Genomic DNA, 21,494 nt, shown 5'->3' on the forward strand with positions numbered 1-21,494 from the left:
TATTTAATTGCATAAAGACCTACAGAAAAAAAAATGCTCTCATCAACCTGCAATGACAGAGCCCTGCCGCTGGGGGGCAGTGCCACAGTTTGAGACAGTCCTTCTCGTCAGCTGTTCGCCTCAGCCTGTCAGCAGCAATGTAAACATTTCACTCATGTGCGGTGAATTAGCCTACAGGTTAGCGGAGACCTTTTCAATATACGTGTTACTTATTCCCGACGAACCACTGGACCGCGACCAGCCTGTCGGTTTTCTTCCCGGGTAACAATACGCTTTAAAACACTGGTTTTATCTACTTCCTGTGCAGTGAGTGGTGTGTATTAGCTAGCTGGAGCTGGGGTAGCCTTCACAGTACGCATACTGGAGCAGATTTAGTTTAACACGTAGCCCGTCTGCAGTTTTCTTGTTTGACAAGACTTTAACCATACGTCTTTAAATTGTGTGTTGGGCATATTTTCGGGCTAAATAAAGCAGGAGTTATTAGCACCTAAAGCAACTCAATGTGCTTCCTGTGGACAGAGACGAATCAGTGGTGCATATCGATAAGGCTTCTACGATAGGCTCTGTAAATGATCTATAAACCCAGACAAATTAATCTGTATAAAGCAGAGATGTGGGGATAGATTGTTGATCCCACCCTCCAACCAAAGGCTGAAGATCAATGCTTATAATAGTTAATTAAAACATGTTTTATTTGTTTTTTACATCACAGCAGATACTCTGGGAATCTCTGATGTCGCTGTGTGAGCATGGCCTCAACTTCCAGTTTTGCCCCTCCAAAGCTAGTGGACTTCATCCTGACAGAGCGGCTGGGCAGCGGCACATACGCTACTGTCTACAAAGCCTACAGGAAGGTGAGCTTGTGAAAGCGGAAACTGTTCTGTATGTCTATAAAAGTTAAATATTCTTTATTATTGTTGTATCACATTTACAAGTTTTATCAAAGTGTGATTGCTAAGCTCTTCACTGCGGGACGTTACAGGGGAACAGCCGAGAAGTGGTGGCAGTGAAAGTTGTCGGGAAGAAGACGCTCAACAAGGCCTCCACAGAAAACCTGCTCACAGAGATTGAAATCTTGAAGACCGTGCGTCACCCTCATATAGTCCAGCTGAAAGACTTTCAGGTATGGGCTTGAAAACAAATGATTTGGGATTACGGATCAAAATGATGAGGTTTGAATATAAATACTCTTTTTTTCAAATGTCATATAAACCTGTTTACATCATTTTCTTTTCAACTGTGGTCAGGCCTTCACCTCATGGTAGTTCTATTCACTCCCATGTCTGAAACAAAGAAACATAAAAAGTAACAAAAAGCCCTAAACAATCAGAGTGACAACGTTTTGAGCAGCGAACTCCAGGATCAATGCATAACGCGAGACAAAAGTAGTGACTCAAAATCTGCAGCTTAAATTTTATTTCATAAAGTAAATCCTTATTTACCCAGGAGGACATAACAAGAATTGTTTTCTAAGAGCACTTGCTTGGAGACCTAACATACAAAGGCTATGGAAGGCGTTACAAGTTTGAGAGACTTTTTTTAACAAATTACACCTGCAGTTATTTAAATGGTCTGGCTGTTAACTCTCTACTTGAGCTAATTGCCCAAACCATGGTATGAACTATGTTGTGTTTTCTTCTTTCACCTTTGGGTTGTTGATTCCTTTATGCCCATGATTCAACTTGTTTTATTATTGTGAGGCAAGGAGTGTTTCCAAAAGAGAGACTACTTTTGGTGGGTAAGCTCACTCACGTTTCCTGAACACTGGATCTTAATAGCAAATGTGCTCACTCCATCCCATTAACCTTTAAAATAATCATTATGTTTGTTAAATCTTTGGTTAAATGAATATACTAACAGATTAAATGTGTGTGTTCCCACAAAGTTGAAATTAGAAGACTTTGTGCCTTAAAGCAACCTGCTATTTGCGAAATTGTGGCATCTTTACTAGATTCCTCTCTATTTCTTTTTTCAGTGGGATGCAGAGAACATTTATTTGATTTTGGAATGGTGTTCAGGTGGAGATCTCTCCCGCTTTATACGCAGTCGCAGGATATTACCTGAGAGTTTAGCTCGACGCTTCCTGCAGCAGATAGGTGAGGCATTCCCAGCTTAAACAACTCATATTTTGAAATATTACCCACTTAAAGCCCGATCATGTGTAGAAATAAGGTTTAAAAACGTTGTTTTCTTTGTTCCTTGAATATATATTGAAATTATTTGGAAGGATTATTTTATAAATGTAAATGTTTCTATTTAGTGCCAGCAGCATGTCTGATCATGCCTTTTTTTATGTGATGTTTGCATGCATGTGCGCAAACAGCCTGCGCTCTTCAGTTTCTTCATGAGCGGAATATCTCACACTTGGACTTGAAGCCCCAGAATATTCTGCTTAGCGGTTCTGTCCTCAAACTGGCAGGTGATCTCACTCCCATACTAAAAAACTTAACACAAACACTTGACTTTAGCAGCTCGTCACACACCAAATGAATCCAGCTTTGCTAAAGTTTTGCTTTTGTAGTATGTTTTAATTACACAGACCAGTAATAGAGGCGGCCATCCTATCAAAGTGTGTTTACATTCAGTTCCTTGCAAAAGTATGTACACCTTTTGTAGTTGCTCACATTTTTGCTGTTTAAAACAACAGACTTTAAGGCTTCTGCATGGATTTTAGTTAATATTTGTGAAACTGACAAGTTGATTACATGAGTTCCATTAGCAAAGTTTATTTATTTTATTCATTTTTTTACGTTTTTCTTTTTAGCAGTTTAAAGTTTGCCACAAACCATGTAGGAGACACAGCATGTATGTGGAAGAGTTTCTGGTCACATGTGACCAAAACTGAACTTGTGGGCTCTTAGGTGGAAAACTAACACTGCACATCATCCGTAACACACCATCACCATCATGAAACACGGTGAAGTCTTAGGTTGTAATGTAACAAAACATGAAAACATTAAGGAAGTAGGACTACTTTTGCAAGACGCTGTACAAACACGTTACTTCTTACTGCACGGCTTTGGACTTTCTGTGCTATTAACATGGTGGATTAAGCTTTACAACAGTTTTCAGACCGTTTTTGATGTCGCTATTTTTTTTTTTTGCCTCTTTAGTCGTTTACAGAGGACATACCACTTAACATTTTGATTTGCCCTTCAGATTTCGGGTTTGCCCAGTACATGTCGCCATGGGATGAGAAGAGTGTGCTGAGAGGTTCTCCTCTCTACATGGCTCCTGAGATGGTGTGCCGACGCCAGTATGACTCCAGAGTGGATCTGTGGTCAGTAGGAGTTATTCTTTATGGTGAGTATTTTTCTTTAAAACTCTTTTGAATATGGAATCCTCCAACATGCACAGTGTTTTGTCTTCAGATTAACCATTTACATTCATATAAGACGTTCATTTTTATATACCGCAGAGGTCTTGAGCTATGTAGTGTGAGCGGCCTTGAATGGTTATTAATAACAACTTGACAGGGCTGCCTTTTCAAAATGAAAAGATTAATCACGAGAGGACCCGCGGGCTTGAAAGAGCGCGCTCAGTAGGTCAGAGCAGAATTGTACCATTAATCATGTAATGGCAGGCTGGTGAAGGGCCCTTTATGGCATTAATAGCACAGTAATAAAGTTATAATGTTGCAGTCAAAAGCCAGACTATTTTTGTTGATTGGGGCTCTTGACATCACCAGGGAAGCTGAGTGAAAAAGATTATAATTGAAATGTAGGGTTTTTCAGGTAGGTCTAACAAATCTCATTATTTAATTTCATCACTTATATGCAATGTGTAAATATTCAGCCCTTTTGCACCAATCTACTCCTCCGAGTTTGATTAATTCCTCTGCATTAATTGACATGGATTTCCCAGTTGGAGAAACAATGAGCTGAGTGAGCACCACAGGATGGCCAACAATTGGCAGTCAATCAGCGTCGCTTGGGACTAATCCTGTTGTTAAAATGTTAAACGTGCACTGGACTCAAGTGATTAGCTCTGGGAACCCAAATCCATTTAATATGTGGAAATTGGTTGGAATAGAGGCCGAGTCAGATTGTAAAGGGAAATGAAGTGTGACCAATTTACACTTTTAGAACAGGTATTTCCAAAAATGGCAATGCAGTAGATGACCTTCGCAAAGTTTAAAAGGAGCAACTAAGGGCAGCTTTTTGAACAGTTTGCAGATCTTTTCCTCTTTTATAAGACTGAACAAATCTTATTGTGGGAGTATTTTCCCCCCTTATAAATGACATAATGTAATACCTTTTCTAGAGGAAGAGGAGGCAAAAACACAACTGCGTATACAAACACCCACTCTCAAATCAGCAGCATATCATAAGAAAGGAAAATCCGGGGCACACAAATAAAAGCTGCAATCTGTGATTAATATTACACCGCTTGCTCTTCTTGCAGGCTCAGACAGTAAGTATTAATTTCTACTGAGGTTTAACATGTGGTACTGTACGGTGGAAAAGTATTAAACCTCATTTATATAGTGCCTTGAAAAAGTCTTCTTACTTACAAAGTTCAATGCATTTTAACAGTTTTTTATGTAATACACCAGCGGTTCCCAAACTTTTTTAGCCGTGCACCTCCTTCTGCGTCTTTTTTTATAGCCGTATTAAAGGCAGCATGGGTAATCATGCTCAAATGACCAGAACACACATAACCAAAAAAAAACTACAATTGCACTTACAAAATAACACAACCATCATAACAAAGGTTATGGAAATAAAATTAAAACATCATCCATCCATCCATTTTCCTCCACACTTATCCCTGTTGGGGTCATGAGGGGTGCTGGTGTCTATCTCCAGCTGTCAATTTCCGAGAGGCGGGGTATACCCTGGACAGGTTGTCAGTCTGTCGGAGAAAATTAGAACATAATTTGAATTAAATTGCAATAAAGTTACACACATTATCCACAACAGGAGCCTGAGGATTTTCAATCTAGAGCAAAAGAAAGAAAGAGACAAGAGTCAAACCTCCACAGACAACGTGAAACGTCTCTGAAGCAGAGACCCTCCAGGTGGATTAAACTCTGTAAATCTTTTTTTTTTTCTCTCTCTCTTTTTTCATTTTTTTCCCCTTTTTTTCTTCTTCCTTTTTCCCCTCCTTTTTTTCTCTTTTCTTTTCCTTTTTTTCCCCTTTTTTCCCTTTTTTTTTTCTTTTTTTTCCTCTTTTTTCTCTTTTGTTTTACCTTTTTTCCCCCTTTTTTTCTTCCTTTTTTTCCCTAAGGAAGAAAAGAAAAAAAAGGGGGAAAAAAAGGCAAAAACACAACTGTGTATACAAACACCCACTCTCAAATCAGCAGCATATCATAAGAAAGGAAAATCCGGGGCACACAAATAAAAGCTGCAATCTGTGATTAATATTACACCGCTTGCTCTTCTTGGAGGCTCAAACAGTAAGTATTAATTTCTACTGAGGTTTAACATGTGGTAGTGTACGGTGGAAAAGTGTTAAACCTCATTTATATAGTGCCTTGCAAAAGTCTGCTTACTTACAAAGTTCAATGCATTAACAGTTTTTTATGGAAAAAGGAAAAAAAAACTCTGATAATCTACCTCTGTGTGTTCTCACTTTATTTATTTCACGTGCCAGCTTCTAAATCTGAGTCTGACTCACAATTTATGAGTGGACTTCAGAAAACAAAAAGGAAACACGAAGAAGTTTAATTTGATGTGTGTCCGATGACGAGCGAATGAGCGAGCAAGAGAGACAGACACTTTGGTAGAGCGGCACAGAGTAACAATAACAGTGCGCTCAATAAAGCTGTTATTAATCAGAGAAATAAAAAGTTATTTCCTGATTGCTTCACAGCGGTTACCTCCTGCAGGTAAACACGCCCATGGTAACACACCTCAGCTCCCCGCAGCCCCACCGCTGGTTGCCGGTTTCCCTGTTCCGGTCTGAATAGGCGCTAAAACTGCATCTTTAAAATGAACTGCACCTGTCTGAATCACAATGAAAGGTATTACAGCTGTGTGCGTGAGCAGAGTCAAGAGACCGCGTCTACCACCAGATCCCCTTCCGGCGGCGCAAGCGGTGTCGGCGTGACATGCGCATCAGTGCTGGCAGCAGTTCAGAATAAATTTTCCCACTACTGACTTAAACGACGTGAAGAAGAGGAGAGAGAGAGAAACATTTTCTAAATCCCGCTCGTTTTCTTCTTCTGAATCCGTTGCAATTCTCTCCTCTGTTGCCTCCTGTTCCTCTCTCTCTCTCTCTCTCTCTCTCTCTCTCATTCTGTCTTAGTTCCTCTCCTCCTTCATCACCAGCTTTGACCTTAGATGTCTCACCTTCATGACATTTTCCCCGATTTCAGCCAATTGAGCATGTTCGTGAAAATGAAAGAGTTAGAGGCCACAAGCTAGGTCCGCATATACAGCACACTGCGTAGAAGAAGATAATTTCTTCAATATTTCATGTTAAAATGAAGCGTAGAAGAAGACTTCTTCTGAATAAATACATTTAAATAAAGTGAATACACTTTTATTTATTTATTAAATAAATAAACCGTCTTTATTGTGTGGGGAAAAACACAACAGACCGCCATTATATTTTTCATCTCGCGCACCACACTTTGGGAATCCCTGTAATAGACCAACATATTATAAAAGCAATTGTTGGAAAAGAAAAAAGAAATGAGATTTTATTTATATATATATATATATATTAGGGCTGGGCAGCGATTAAAATCTTTAATCGCGATTAATCGCATAATTTGCCTGATTAATCATGATTAATCGCATTGTATGCACAAACTCCAAATGAATGTAAAGAGCACTTTTATTTTAATGTTCTGCTGCCATATGAACAAAAGTGTTGTAACATTTGTAGCACCTATCAGTAACACATATTTAGTGTGAAGCTCAACTTAAACATGTAAAACAACTAACTTGTTTCTGTCATATTCGTTGCTGGAAGAACTTATTTTAAAAATCCTGCTATAGCTGTTTAAATTTTGCATGTGAGTAGCTAGACCTCTTTGTATTCTTTAAAATTGTGTTTTAGCGGCAACAGTCATTCTCAAGGACTCAGGGGGATATCTTGCCATACCGTAGTGTTTTTAAAACTCCATCAGAGTGCAGTTTATTTTACATTTAAAGTTGCTTTAAATCACAAAAGATAATGGCATGACAACATTCATTAAGTTTCACTTGATTAAAAATCAGAAGAGTCAGAATCAGCTTTATAGGCCAACGACGTGGGCAAAAAAATAAATAATTTGACTTCAGTTTTAAGCACCGCATACAGACATTAAACATTGATACATAAACTTAATGTAATGATGGAGGTGGACAGAAAATAAAACTCAGGATAAAAGGAACAGTATGTACATGGATGTGTATTTACTGCCATTTTTTTGCGCAAAGAAAATAAGGCTAGGCTATGGCAGCACAAATATGCTCATTTTGTTCCACACAGTGTAGCTGACTGTTCAGATGATCAGGTGTTGATTGTGTCCATCAGAGGGATTAGCTGGCTGCTCTGTGCAAATAGCTCTCTGTAGCGCCGAGCTAAAGGTAAAGGTCTAAACAGTTGGGGGAGGATTTGTGTGAGCTCTGCACAAATGTTAGCTGCCCTCTTCCTGACCCTAGCCCAGATCTGGACCTTTTTTGTGGATGAGCCAAACCACACAGTGGCTGGTGTTCACAGGACAGACTGAATAAGGGCCGTGTAGAAGACGACCGGCAGCTCCTGTGGAAGGTTGCACTTCTTCATTTGCTGCAGGAAGTACAGTTTCTGCTGGGCCTTCTTCCCAAAAGTCACTATGAGTACATTTCGTTGATTTTAATTTTTTTTTTGTTCTATCCACACAGAAGCGCTGTTTGGACGAGCCCCGTTTGCATCAAAGTCATACGCTGAACTGGAGGAGAAAATACGAAGCAATCAACCAATCGAGGTAAGCAGCTACAATTAAAACAAGTTACACTGAGATCTTACCCCGCCTCCAGACGGCGCCAGATTTAAACACCGTCTGGAATAATAAGACTAAAACAGTTTAAAATGACAGTGAATTCCTTTATTCCAGATATAGACATAGTCAGACTATGAATATGAATATCCTCCAGAAGTAGATTTACTTCCCACAGGGATCTCAGTGCAGTCTCACTCTCACTGACAAAGAGGTTAAGCTACTGAAGCCTCTTATTTCTTATCCAACTGCTTGTTTACCACTAGATGGCGCACTTCTCTACTACTCGAGGGCTGCTACCCCACCTTTCGTGACATTATTTGGAGTAAAATCTACCTAAATATGTTAGTTAATGAAGAGAATTACTATAGAAGTTACAATGTTTAAAGCTACTATTTGTTTGTGTTTGAACACAATGTGTCTGAATGTTGATCAGTTGGTTTCTAACGTCAGATATGTGCGGTGCAAAAAGTTAAGGATGTGTTTCTGTGTATTATTTCTGCTAAATACAAAAAAAAAAAAAAGAAGAAAATAAATATATGAATAAGCGCTTGGCCAGCTCAGTCTGTGTTCACCTTTGGTAAAGAAGTGCTTTCATGTCAGCTGGATTCCCAAGACTTTGACTTATTGAATCGCATTAGAGCATTGTGCATTATCCAGGGATCCACATCGACTCTTTAAAGGTCATCTTTTGTCAGAACGTAGAGATGTGGGACAGGAGGATGTGTGCTAACAAAGCGCTGTCCTTTCTTCACTTGGGCCGTCCTGGGAATTGGGTGCAACATAATAAGGTTGTGCTTTGTGCATTAGCTCCCTCCCGGGGCTCGGGTCTCCAAGGACTGCAGAGACCTTCTGCTGCGGCTGCTAGAGCGAAATCCGGATGCCCGGATCACCTTCGAGGAGTTCTTCACTCACCCCTTCGTGGATATGGAGCACATGCCAAGCGGAGACAGCATAGTGAAAGCAGTAAGGGGATGAGGCAGGCAGATTAGTACTGTATATAGTTTCTGTAGTTCCCATTTACCGATACTTTTTTCTCCTTGTCCTTTTAAGAAACAGCTGGTGCTGCAGGCCGTGCAGAAGGACCAGGAGGGGGAGCGGTCCGAAGCGTTGTCTTTCTACTGCAGTGCCCTCGAGCACTTTGTCCCTGCCATTCACTGTAAGAGCAAGAACCATATCCATATCCTGTCTGTGGCTTAAGTTTCCTGGCAGTACTTAATTTGCGGCAAAACAATAAACTGAGAAAATATTTCTGCTTCCTCCTCAGATGAGACAGACCGACAACGTAAAGATGCCCTCAGGCAGAAGGTAGGCCTAAAAGAACTCCTCTTATTCGCAGTGTGTAGCGTGACTAAGCTACATTAGACAGTCAAGCTAAATACCTCAAAATTAATGTTGTACAATTAATTCAATGTGTAAATGTTTTGCTGTAGCCATATTGTGGCCTAAACCATTATGGGGAGAACTGCTGACTGGACAGATGATGGTAAACATTGACATTGTCAGCCACATAAGGTCATTGCTACAGACTATATCCAAACGTATTGATAGAAAATTAAGTGGAAGTAAAACGCGTGTTAGGAAAAGGTGAAACCGCAACAGGTAGAACCGTAGCCTTGAGTGGTTTCTCCATAGACATCATATACGTAGACGCGTCGTTGGGCGAGTTCTGCCTGTGCTGCGATGTGTCAGACCGTCCGCCATCTTAAATGTGGCAAATCTGCAGTTTCCCAGTCACTTACACAGTATCAGAGGGACTTTAATCTCTGAATATACTTTGTATTTGTAATATTTTTATTTTTGTAATATTACAAGTTTATTTTCGTATCCCTTCAGCCTCATTCTCCTGAATTTCTTATCGTAAAAAATAAAAATAATTAAAAAAATCTAACCTGGCCCTATTACTCCAGGAGTGAAATAATTCTGCAAACTGTGACTATTCTGGAAATGTTCTCTCCTAATTCTCATAATATGACGTTTTTCTCATAACATTACCACTTTTTATTTATTTTTTTATTTTTTTACTTTATTGTCCTAGGTCTTTTTTTCCCCTCATATTAGTAATTTTACCTCTTAAATACTCCCCCAAAAACTCTGGTCCTAAAGTTTCACACGTGACACAGTTTTATGAATTAATGAAGACCACAATGTTTAGATTTAAGAAGTTGATCCTTATATTCATAACACATACACACACAAATTTATATATATATATATATATATATATATATATATATATATATATATATATATATATATATATATATATATATATATATATATATATATATATATATTAGACATCTATAATCTTGACCTATAGTTTCTATAGGTCTATTTCTAAATACAATAGTCTGTACTGTATGCAAGCTAAAAACCTTGAAAAAGAATGGTTTTGCACAGCTTTTTCCTAGTGTTGCCACTCTGCAGCTTTAGTGTCCAGTTTTGCAACGTGGTGCAGCCTTAGTTTATAGAAGGCAGATACAAGTAGACGAGAAGACGAGAGACACCAGACCCAACAAGGCAGCTATCAGAACAACCTGGGCCTTACGCCTCAGCTCAAACACAGGCTGATCTCCTCCATGCCACGTGGCACTAATTCATGCATTAGCTGCAACCAAGCATTGAGTGCATAGAAATCAACTTTTTTTTCCCAGAAGCCGGACATTTATGAGAGAAATATAATTTTTTTTATTGATCTCATGTTTTATTCCAATTTTCCGACACACTGGATTTTGGGTTTGCATTATCTGAATTGCAAGAAATAAAAGCTTGAAATATCTCACTTTATGTGTAATTAATCCATGAGTTTCACTTTGGAAATGAGACACAGAAAATATTGAATTTTTACACGGTTAATGTTTTGTTTTGTTATTGTACGTAGTTTCCCTCTTTTTCAAGCACATATTTATTCTGTTGGACACATGAATGAATATCTGCTTGAAAAGAGTCTAAATATGTAGAAATTCAACATTTTATGCATTGAGCATTTAAGGTTACAACTAAGCAAGGATTATTTCAAAAGTTACCTAATTCCTAAATTAGCAAATTAAGATGACTGAAATCTGATTTTTTTTCCAGAATTGCAGGCATTTAAACAAAACTCAGCAAAGCAGCTTTTGAGGTTATAAAAATATTTGTACTTTAGACCTCTGAGCACCTGTGAGGCATAAGAGGAAATAGTGAAGTCAATCTTGTTTTCCTGAACACTATAAATAACATGGATATACTTCTTCGTTCCGCTCTGTTAATTGGTGGCGTACATTGTGAATGAGTGAAGGTTTTGGTCCCGCCCACAGGTCAAACAGTACGTGTCGAGGGCCGAGGAGCTGAAAGCCCTGCTCGCTTCGGACAACAAGCGGAGCTTCGAGGAGGCTCGGACATCCAGAGATGTTCTCCGAGGTAAAGATCCGGCTGTAGAGCAGACGCGCTCCATCAGTCGCATCTGTTCACTCCACTCCATTATAACTCTCTGTGCGTTGGTGCTGTCAGATGACTTGGCCGTCTCAATCTTAACACCAGTCACAATATTCCAGGTCCGAGTGCGTAACAAATTCTGTCTGAAAACCAGCTTTGATGCGTGTCCATGGAGATTTTCAACCGTGTAGCTGTTGATTTGAGGTGAAAGCGAAGAACTCGGATGTAGTTCTTCGCTTCAACCAGACCCTCAGCATGATGCCACCATGGCTGTTCTGAGATTTGAAACACTCTTCCTGACTCCTCCAAACATACTCTGTGTCATTGCAGGCCAAGTAGCTCGTCTTGGCGTTCTCTGACCATAACACGTTCTCCAGGAAGTATTTGTCTTGGCCATTTGGCCTGCTGCGAATTTTAGTCATTCAGCCGACGCTTGGGGGACACCTTCTCAGTCCATGTTGACGTTAACTTTGCTTTGTTGTGGATAGTGACAGTTGTTCCTGCATTTTCTACGACAGGCTCGAGCCTTGGTGGTCCCTGGTTTTGTTCTTCACTATGCTAACCAATTACCGTTCATTGGAGGTGATAGTTTGGGTAGGATGCTTGAAATTTAGCACCTTTAGTGTTCCAACAAGTCAGATCACACAACACTTCTGGTTTTGTAAGGGACAAAGCAGGCTAACATCCAGCTTCAAGCATGACCCTGATCTCAAGTTCATTGCCTTTGCTCTAAAATTCATGGGAGGAGGACTGGTCAGATATCCAGACCGGTTTAACGCCAGGATCCTATTGATGACTGCAATGAGGCCTTTTCCCCCCCAAATCTCTGAATTTGTGTCTTTTACAACTATTCCACCCTGGAAAGAGAAACGTTCAGCATAAATCAATGAAATCACCAAGTTAATAGGACGTTGATTCTAATTAAGACGGTATGTAAACATTAAACTGGAACTGTATAAACCGTGCTGCTGCTGTTTTTAAAGTTGCTGCTGACTGGTCCAGATCATGATGTGTTCAGCAGTGATTTCATTAGTTAAAGGAATTTAAGCTGTAAACTACATTATATGTTAACGAAATAGGCATTATCACTAAGTTTAATACACCAGACAGAGAAATTGGTTAAAAAAAAGTGTGTTTTCTTTTTTCTGACAGAAATGTCTAAAGACCAACCGCGTCTCCTGGCTGCCGTGGAGATGGCCTCTACTGCCATCGCTAAGGTTAGATACTGAGAAAATGAAACAAACTATTAATGCCCCTTAAACCTTTATACACTTTGTCATATTGCAACAACAACAAAAAAATATATCAATGAATTTTGTTTAGCAAACAAAAGCTGGTGCATAAATATGAATTGGATGTTTTTTGTTGTTGTTGTTTTTTCATTTCTACACAAATTAGACTCACAAACTGTGACGTGCATTTGAATTCCCTCACCTTAGCAGTGGATCTTTACGGTGTAGGTACCAGATCGGCTCGGGTGGTCAGATCTGCTCGGGGCCCTGCGCCTTCTGATGACATCATTACACATGATTGATTTAACGTTTGCACAATTACACAAAACATTGTGATTGGTCTGGACAACTTACTAGTTGTCCAGTAATTATAGCGGGGTGTATGTTTTATTCGAGAGCGGGATTGCTTTTTGTAAACGGACGATTTTTACGAAGAAATTCTCCATGGTCCCTGCGCCTCCCGATGACGTCACATTATGGCAACGCCACTCAAACAAACTACATAGAGCCCGCAGTCTGCATTTGTAACGAATCAATTTTATTCAGTTAATTTAGTGGTTTCTTTTTTCTCAAAAGCTTGAGGCTTAAAGATGAACATGGAAAAATGTGAAATCTTAGCAATTCAAAATAATCAACCCACTTTAATTGATAAAAAATGAGGTAAATTATTTAGGTATAATGATTAACAAGGACCAGGCAAGGCAGGCAAGGCAAATTTATTTATATAGCACAATTCAGTACAGAGACAATGCAAAGTGCTTTACATGATTAAAATATTGGAAAATAAAACAGAATAAAAGCAAGTAGGGATAGTGTAGAAACAAAAAAGAACATTTGAAAACAGTAAAACATTTTAACTTGAACATTCAAAGGCAATTCTAAACAAATGTGTTTTTAATCTTGATTTAAAGGAACTCAGGCTTTCTGCACTTTTACAGTTTTCTGGAAGTTTGTTCCAGATAAGTGGAGCATAGGAACTAAATGCTGCTTCTCCATGTTTGGTTCTGGTTCTAGGTATGCAGAGTAGGCTGGAGCCAGAAGACCTTAGTGGTCTGGAGGGTTTATACGCTGATAACAAGTCTGTGATGTATTTAGGTGCTAAGCCATTTAAGGATTTATAGACTAACAGAAGTATTTTAAAGTCTATTCTCTGAGATACAGGGAGCCAGTGTAAGGACTTTAGAACTGGGGTTATGTGCTCTACTTTCTTAGTCTTAGTGAGAACGCGGGCAGCAGCGTTCTGGATCAGCTGCAACTGTCTGATCCACTTTTTAGGCAGACCTGTAAAAACACCGTTGCAGTAATCAATTCTACTAAAAATAAACGCATGGATTAGTTTTTCCAGATCCTGCTGAGACATCAGTCCTTTAATCCTAGAAATGTTCTTCAGGTGATAGAAAGCTGACCTTGTAATTGTCTTTAGATGCTTTTGGAGGTTCAGGTCAGAGTCCATCACTACACCCAGGTTTCGGGCCTGATTAGTGGTTTTTAGCTGAAGCGACTGAAGCTGTGACCTAACTTTTGATCTCTCCTCTATTGGTCCAAATATTATTACTTCTGTTTTGTTTTTGTTCAACTGAAGAAAATTTTGACACATCCATGCATTGATTTCTTCTAGGCATTTACTCAGTGCTTGAATTGGTTCATAGTCACCTGGTGACATGGTGATGTAGAGCTGTGTTTCATCTGCATAGTTATGGTAGCTGATGTTGTTATTTTTTATTATCTGGGCTAGAGGGAGCATGTAGATATTGAAAAGGAGGGGACCCAGGATGGACCCTTGGGGAACCCCACATGTGATTTTTGTAATCTTCGATGTAAAGTTACCTACTGATACAAAAAAGTCCCTGTCCTTTAAGTAGGATTTAAACCAGTGGAGAGCTGTAGCAGAGAGGCCGACCCAGTTCTCCAGGCGCTCTAACAGAATGGAGTGATCAACAGTATCAAATGCTGCACTGAGGTCCAATAGTACCAGCACGGTGGTTCTTCCACAGTCTGTATTTATATGGATGTCATTAAACACCTTGATAAGGACGGTCTCTGTACTGTGGCGAGCACGGAAACCTGACTGGAAACCATCAAAGCGGCTGGTCGTTGTTAAGAAGGTGTTTAATTGTTGAAATACAACTTTTTCAATAATCTTACTGATAAAGGGGAGGTTTGAGATGGGCCTGTAGTTCTGGAGTAGAAGTTTGTCTAAATTGTTCTTTTTCAGCAGTGGTTTGATAATTGCTGTTTTTAGGGACTGGGGGAAAACACCTGACAGAAGGGACGCGTTTATTATCTGAGTCAAATCAGACGCTATGACAGGTAAAACTTTTTTAAAGAAAGCTGTGGGTAGAACATCAAGGCAGCTGGAGGAGGAACTTAGCTGCTGAATGATCTGCTCTAAGCTTTTGTGGTTTATTTCGCTGAAATGGGACATTTTGTCAGAAATAGTTCCAGCTGAATAAAGCATTGGTTCTGGTGTTGATATGGTAGTACAAAGTGATCCTCTAATTTTTAGGATTTTTTCAGTAAAGAAGTTAGCAAATTCGTTGCAGGCCCTGGTGGAGTGGAGTTCGGAAGTCACTGACACAGGAGGATTTGTTAGCCTGTCAACTGTGGAAAATAAGACATGAGCATTATTAATGTTTTTCTTGATGATCTCAGAGAAGAAAGATTCTCTTGCATTTTTCAGTTGTAAGTTATATCTGTAAAGTCTCTCTTTATAGATGTCGTAGTGAACTAGGAGTCTATTCTTTCTCCACCTGCGTTCAGCTTTTCGACATTCCCTTTTTTCACTTCTAACAAGATGTGCCGACTTAGAGGCAGCGATCAGACTCTGTAGCAGAGGATTTAGATTTTCATCGATCACAACGCAGTCCTGATCCTCATTAGCAGCCAGCTCCTCTTTTGAAAAGGGTCGGACTCTGAGGTGAATTTGCATCACCAGACTGATAGTTTCCCTTCACAACTTTAAAAATAATTGGACGAATGAAATTTCTTTAAGGTTGTAACTTTGATCCTGCTAAATTACCGATTAAATTTTCAGACTACCACACAAGTATTCCACAATGATGTTAAAAGTTTTCATGCCTCGATTAAGTTACTGGAAAATAACCGTAAATTAACAAAATAAAATTGATTTGTAACAAATGGAGACCGCGGGCGCGATGTAGTTTGTTTGAGTGGAGTTGCCATATAATGACGTCATCGAGAAGCGCAGGGCCCCCGAGCCGATCTGGTACCTACACCGGCTCCAACAGGACCTCGTGGTTCTTCCCTCGTTGCTCTGCCTGTCAACGTAGGAGGACAGTGGAGAGCCCTAAACTTTTTAGAAAACATTTGGCCCAGAAAGTTATGAATCAGTACACCATTCTTTTAATAAGGCAAACATCTGAGACCTTTTAGTTTTTGGACAATAATTTATTCTCTTCTACTTTTTTCATTAAACTTTTTAATTGCTTATTAATTGCTGTGCATGTAAAATGGGGGGGGGGGAATCATTAGAAAATATCATGATTTAGCATTTAAATTAAAGAAGAAGGCCACTAAGTGCTCTTCACTAAGCAAGTTTGTCCTATGGTACAAAAAGTTTGGACAGCACCGCTTTAGGACCTCCTTAGAACATGTGTATTTATAGTTCTTACAGGAGCATTTTATTTATTTATTAGCTGAGTTTTAAAGGGAGTGGGTTGCATTGCATTATGGGATGCTAAATATAAATGCACACCAAACTTTTATTCATAACAAGGTATGTTTTGGGCCACTCTTTGTTGATCTGTTATATAAATTACCAGATAAATACACTGAGGTTTGTAGTTGCAACTCAACAAAACGTTCAACGGTTTATGACTACTTTCCCAACCGTTTCACCATTTTTGTTGTTTTATTTTACTTTACAAGCTGAAATTTTAAAAAAAATCAGCAAGAATAAGTGAATGAATAGCATGATTTTTGTGTGATTTTTCTTTTTTTTTTGTATCAGGCAAGTTTAGCATTATCAAATCATGGTCTGATTATCTGAATCTTCTTTCATAGGAGGAGACTGGCTCAGACGATCATGAAGCTTTGGATATTTACCAGCAATGCTTAGGAGAGCTACTGTTGGCATTAGCAGGTAACCTAAATGCATGCATTATACAACATTCATAATTAAGAGCAATATTCCATATTAACCTTTTCTTTCTGACATTTACGTGACGTAATATGTATTCCCAAGATTTATTATTTATCTGCATTCAGAGAATGAGCCTAGTGAGCAGGGTTGGACTCCTCAGAGCTTACAGATTGGCTAAACGATGTTAGGTGATACTACAGAAATGAGATGCAGATGAAAACAGATGAAACTTTAAACTTGAGGTTAGATCACTCAAGATGTGGCGACTTAGAGGCAGCGATCAGACTCTGTAGTAGAGGATTTAGATTTTCTGAAGCGACAAGACAGTGGAGTAACTGAAGAGACTCCAGCATCTCACTCTGTGGCCTGGCGTCCATTAGGCCTGGTTCATGAGCTCATCTGGAAGATCAACCTAATGGAAGAGGTGGAACAGAGTGATCCAGATGTGGCTTTGAGCTGGGATGAGACCCGCTGCCAATGCCCTGTGTGTGGTATGAAAGCCCTGCCATCTGCTTTCCATTCAGACACCATATTTCACCCGTGTGTGTGTGTGTGTGTTACCGAAACCTGGAGACAAACAAAAACTATTATCCCAGTTACCCCGGCTTGATTGCTTAAAGGTGTTGTGGAGTGAAACTGAGGCAGCTCTTTATGTAAGCCCGAGCGTAGCGTCCAAGTAGGTGTCCTGAGGAAGCCCTCCGTGTTGTGCTTGGATCTGAGGGGCTGAAGCTGCTTTCAGACGGCCTCTTTCTCCGCTATCGGAGCGCCTTGTTGCGCTGCAGATTGTTGGGAGAAAACATTGGCTCTTTGTTCGGCCCAAAGCTCTTTGCCGTTCAGATCCCCAGTGCACCTCCCTGCCACGGAGCCCTCCTCCTCTTTCTCCATTTTCTGCCCCTCTGCCCTCCAGCACAAGCGACTGTGAAAACAGCGGCCTATAGATTAGAACAATTTCCCTTTCTTGAGCCTCCAGTGAACACTCTGGTGAAATCCTATCTAGTAGTTTGCCTCTTCTTGAACAAGCAAAGTGATAAGGTGCTAGACTCCTCTTCTGCTTTAGTTTCATTATTTCTCTGCTGATTTTTTTTTTCTTTTTTTTTGGTCTCTTGTCGATGTAGCCGAGCCCCAGGGTCGCAGGAGGGAGCTGCTCCACAGTGAGGTGAGTGGGTGGAAAAAAATAGTCCCGTTATAATCACCAATAAGCTCGCAGGTAATCATCACATGACCCATAAGATTTTTATTTTTTTTGTCTCTCAGCAGCAGGGAAAGGAAAAATAACATAATCCATCATCCATAATTACCGTTACACATTCGGATCCATCTCTTCTCTATGATTGTAAATATTTATGTTGACAATGTTTGAAAACAATCATAGTCACTTTCCTAAACTGAATTGTCCAGTTATGGACTCTATTTGACATGTTTGAAGTTTTTTCAGGTAATTATTTGAGTTTCACTAATCAAAAACTTCACCGTTTTTCCTAATGTTCCCACTTGGTCTGGAACGCAGCGTAACCCTAATTGCTTCAAACAGGCTGCGCTTTGTTAGCGAACCAAACAGAACCGCCGCACTACGGCAAGGAGGCATTTAAATGGAAGAGTGGACAGGAAACAGTAGGCCAGAAAAATTCAGGTTAATTCTTAATTTTTAAACTGTCATTTAGATTTAGATTCATAGCACCAATTGCACCAGTTTACAACAAATGCCCTTTACAAGACCGTCCTGTCAAATAATTTCCAGTTATTTACTGATGCAAACTAATTTGCTGGTAAAAATATGCATAAATCCTTATTGTTTGGACTGCTAGCCTTTATTTGAAGTAAGCTGACAGGAAATGGGGTTGAGAGAGAAGAGGAAGACATGAGGCAAAGGTCCACGGGTCAGGACTCGAACCTGGGACTACCTCGTCGAGGACTGAGTCCCGCGCACTGCCCCGGCGCCACCGCCGACCTTAATTTGAGGACATTTAGAGAAAATAAAATTCCACATGAAGAAATAATTGTTTTTACCAAATTAACAAGAGAGAATTGATATGGCTAGCAATACATTTCAAATAAATGTAACTAAGGCACTTTTTAATTCATATTTCACTATTTATGAGTTGAAAAGAGTTGTACTAATGAGCCCATAACTTTTCTGTTTCCCTGAGATTTCAATAAGCCATGACATACAGGGCCCATTTCTCTTAGCCTCTGGCCATTATGCTGGATGAGGACCCATATTTATCTTGCCACCGGCACAATGAGCAGTACAGCGAGGGCGGTAAAAATATCTCCAAAGCTCAAGCAACCATTAGAAGCCGTCTGCAGCGCATACATGTGTGGAGCGAGGCCAGAAAAAGCCGTTTCTTTCCCACCATCACATCAGCAGACATGTGGACATGACAGACTTCACAGATTTTTTTTTTTTTTTTTTTAGAGGTGTAATGTCTTCTGAGGTAAGAAAGTTAGAACTACTATTTTGTTATATAATACATATTATATAGAAATACTATTTTATTTTGAACGGAAATGTTTGCTATTGAGTCAATAGTCAGTTTTTAGGGGAAAAACATAGCTACCCTTTTAGTTGGTCAATAACGGAAGGGGCGGACTGGTCATTATCTGAGGAGGCTGATGCTTTCTGTCTCAGCAGTGCTGCTGCCAGTAAATTTTTCAGACCTCTACTTCACTGATTTATTCATTTTAAATTCAATTCAATAAAATTATATTTATATAGCGCCCAATTTATGAAACATGTCATCTCAAGGCACTTTACAAAGTCAAATTAAATCATATTATACAGATCAGGTCAAAAATTTCCTATCTAAGGGAACCAGTTGATTGCATCAAAGTCCCGACAAGCAGCATTGACTCCTGGAGAACCGTAGAGCCACAGGGAGAGTCGTCTGCATTGTCCATGGCTTTGCAGCAATCCCTCATACTGAGCAAGCATGAAGCAACAGTGGAAAGAAAAAACTCCCCATTAATGGGAAGGAAAAACCTCCAGCAGAACCGGGCTCAGTATGAACGGTCATATGAATTTTCAGGAAAGCAACTTCTCGTCTTTGTTTCTGTTTCATTGGCGACTTCACTGTGTAGGCACTATTTGTTCTCCAGTTACGTCAAGGAGCCGTGATTGTCTTTACTCTTGTGCAGCGAGTCTCACAGACGCCGCTGTCTGTGAGACCGCTGTCCGCTGTCTTTGCTGCCAGGACAAGGCTGTCCACGTCCTGGCAGCAAACCCCCTGCTATGACTGCGGGCAGGTAAAGGCTTCATGGCGGGGTTTGCAGCAAGAACGATGCAGCATCAAGGTTCTGTGAGACTGAAGCAGAAAGGAAGTCACGATTCCCCCAAGTCGCCCATAACACAGAAAAAAGAGGAGCGAGCCAGAGCATGAACGCCATGGATTGTTATCTAGAATTATCAAGTAGCTGGTTGGCAATGAGGCAGAAGTGACTGGATTCGCTATTTCTGCTGAATGGGCGCCCCTGACGCATGCAGCAGATACATATTTTTATCAAAAGTAAAAGAACTCTGTCACAGCATCTTATCTTTTTACCAAGAAGATGGCCAACTGCTGGTCCCTTTTCAGTCCCAGGGCAGAACGGAGCTCCCTCCATTGCTTGAAAACTGACCCGATATTTACTCTGGTTTTGTCCAATTTTGCCCTTTTAGTCACAATAGACTCCTTTTTTTCTCTCTCTCTCTTTTGTGGAGTTTGTGATGGGGTCTGAGATGAGCGTGTTGCTGGTCTTTTGTGATCCGTCTTTCCAAAACAGTCGGTGTTCTCTAATGCCTCAGTGGCAGCAGAGACTCTCCACAAAGAAACGGTTCGAACCGTTCGAACGAGAACGCGAAGCGCGTCACACGTACACGCTCGCCCAGAGGATTCGGCCCCAATCTCTCTCTCATAAACTGACTAATGCGGCCTATAGAGGCAACTGCAGTGAATAGAAGATAACTCATTTACTCGTCAGGCAATTGTAAGGGCATATATGGGAAATAAAATAAATGATATTTAACTTCAAAACTTGCACAACTTGCGCAATGCACCTTTAAAGATAAGCCAAGCTATGAAAATAATGGCAGAACTGTGAGGCATTTCAGCAGCAGTTCAAGTCACCAACACCACAGCACCATCTATAATTCTCAGATGGTGGAGGGAACCACCAGCTGCCATCCTCGATTTGACTGCCCAGCCAAAATTAGGGATTAGGTTTGAATGACCTTTATCAGACATGTAATCAGAAAGCCCCGTTTTACTCTGAAGTTTCAGGCTTTTGGAGAAGATTTCCAAAAACTCGTTTGTTTGCGACACTGTAGAGTCCTTGTGGAGCGACACTGTTAAAATGAATACGTTTTTGTGTAAATTTAAACTCTGAAATGAAAAAAAGTTTAAAATGTGTAGAATAAAATGATGAATTCTAATCAAAATATGTAATTCTAAGATATCAAGTTTGTGATAGTTGTAGCAACCAGGTAGATGAGGAAAACTACAAAACACAGCACAGAAATGTGGGAACTAGCAAATCATAAACTAAACTACTTGCATTGACATTAATTTCAGAGAATCTAGGAAGACCAAAGATTGGACCAGAACGTAATCTGAACCCCTGAAATCATGTCTCTAACCCTAAAAGGCTTTGCTGTTGATGCTCCGTTAGTGTTTTCTCTTTATCCGCTGTTTGTGCAGCAGCTGAACCAACAAAACACAACATATTTCACCAACAACCCCCAAGAGGGAGGGCCGGGCGCTGAGTGGGCCTCACGGACCTCATGGACCTCCATGTTTGAAGTTTTATGGGTGCTTGCCTTAAGTAAATTCAGATGCGGTTGTAATAATCTAATGCA

At 40.0% G+C, this 21,494-nt stretch overlaps 1 protein-coding gene across 3 annotated transcripts in view; it reads left to right on the top strand.

Moving 5' to 3' along the window:
- Positions 1–94: 94 nt before the first annotated feature.
- Positions 95–21,494, top strand: part of ulk3 (unc-51 like kinase 3) — a 28,208-nt gene continuing 6,808 nt past the window's right edge. Inside the window, exons 1-14 of one of the 3 annotated variants that reach the window (XM_012868740.3) lie at positions 95–261; positions 713–854; positions 983–1,123; positions 1,976–2,096; positions 2,324–2,419; positions 3,160–3,303; positions 7,818–7,900; positions 8,723–8,878; positions 8,966–9,071; positions 9,180–9,220; positions 11,212–11,314; positions 12,482–12,546; positions 16,585–16,663; positions 17,779–17,819. In XM_012868740.3, coding sequence (XP_012724194.2) covers positions 750–854; positions 983–1,123; positions 1,976–2,096; positions 2,324–2,419; positions 3,160–3,303; positions 7,818–7,900; positions 8,723–8,878; positions 8,966–9,071; positions 9,180–9,220; positions 11,212–11,314; positions 12,482–12,546; positions 16,585–16,663; positions 17,779–17,819 — 1,281 coding nt within the window. In that variant the 5' untranslated portion in view covers positions 95–261; positions 713–749. The remainder of the gene's footprint in view (positions 262–712; positions 855–982; positions 1,124–1,975; positions 2,097–2,323; positions 2,420–3,159; positions 3,304–7,817; positions 7,901–8,722; positions 8,879–8,965; positions 9,072–9,179; positions 9,221–11,211; positions 11,315–12,481; positions 12,547–16,584; positions 16,664–17,778; positions 17,820–21,494) is intronic. The other 2 variants (XM_021319544.2, XM_012868741.3) reach the window with 2 other exon arrangements.

The sequence above is a fragment of the Fundulus heteroclitus genome, chromosome 4 (genome assembly GCF_011125445.2).
Source record: "Fundulus heteroclitus isolate FHET01 chromosome 4, MU-UCD_Fhet_4.1, whole genome shotgun sequence".
NCBI lineage: Eukaryota > Metazoa > Chordata > Actinopteri > Cyprinodontiformes > Fundulidae > Fundulus > Fundulus heteroclitus.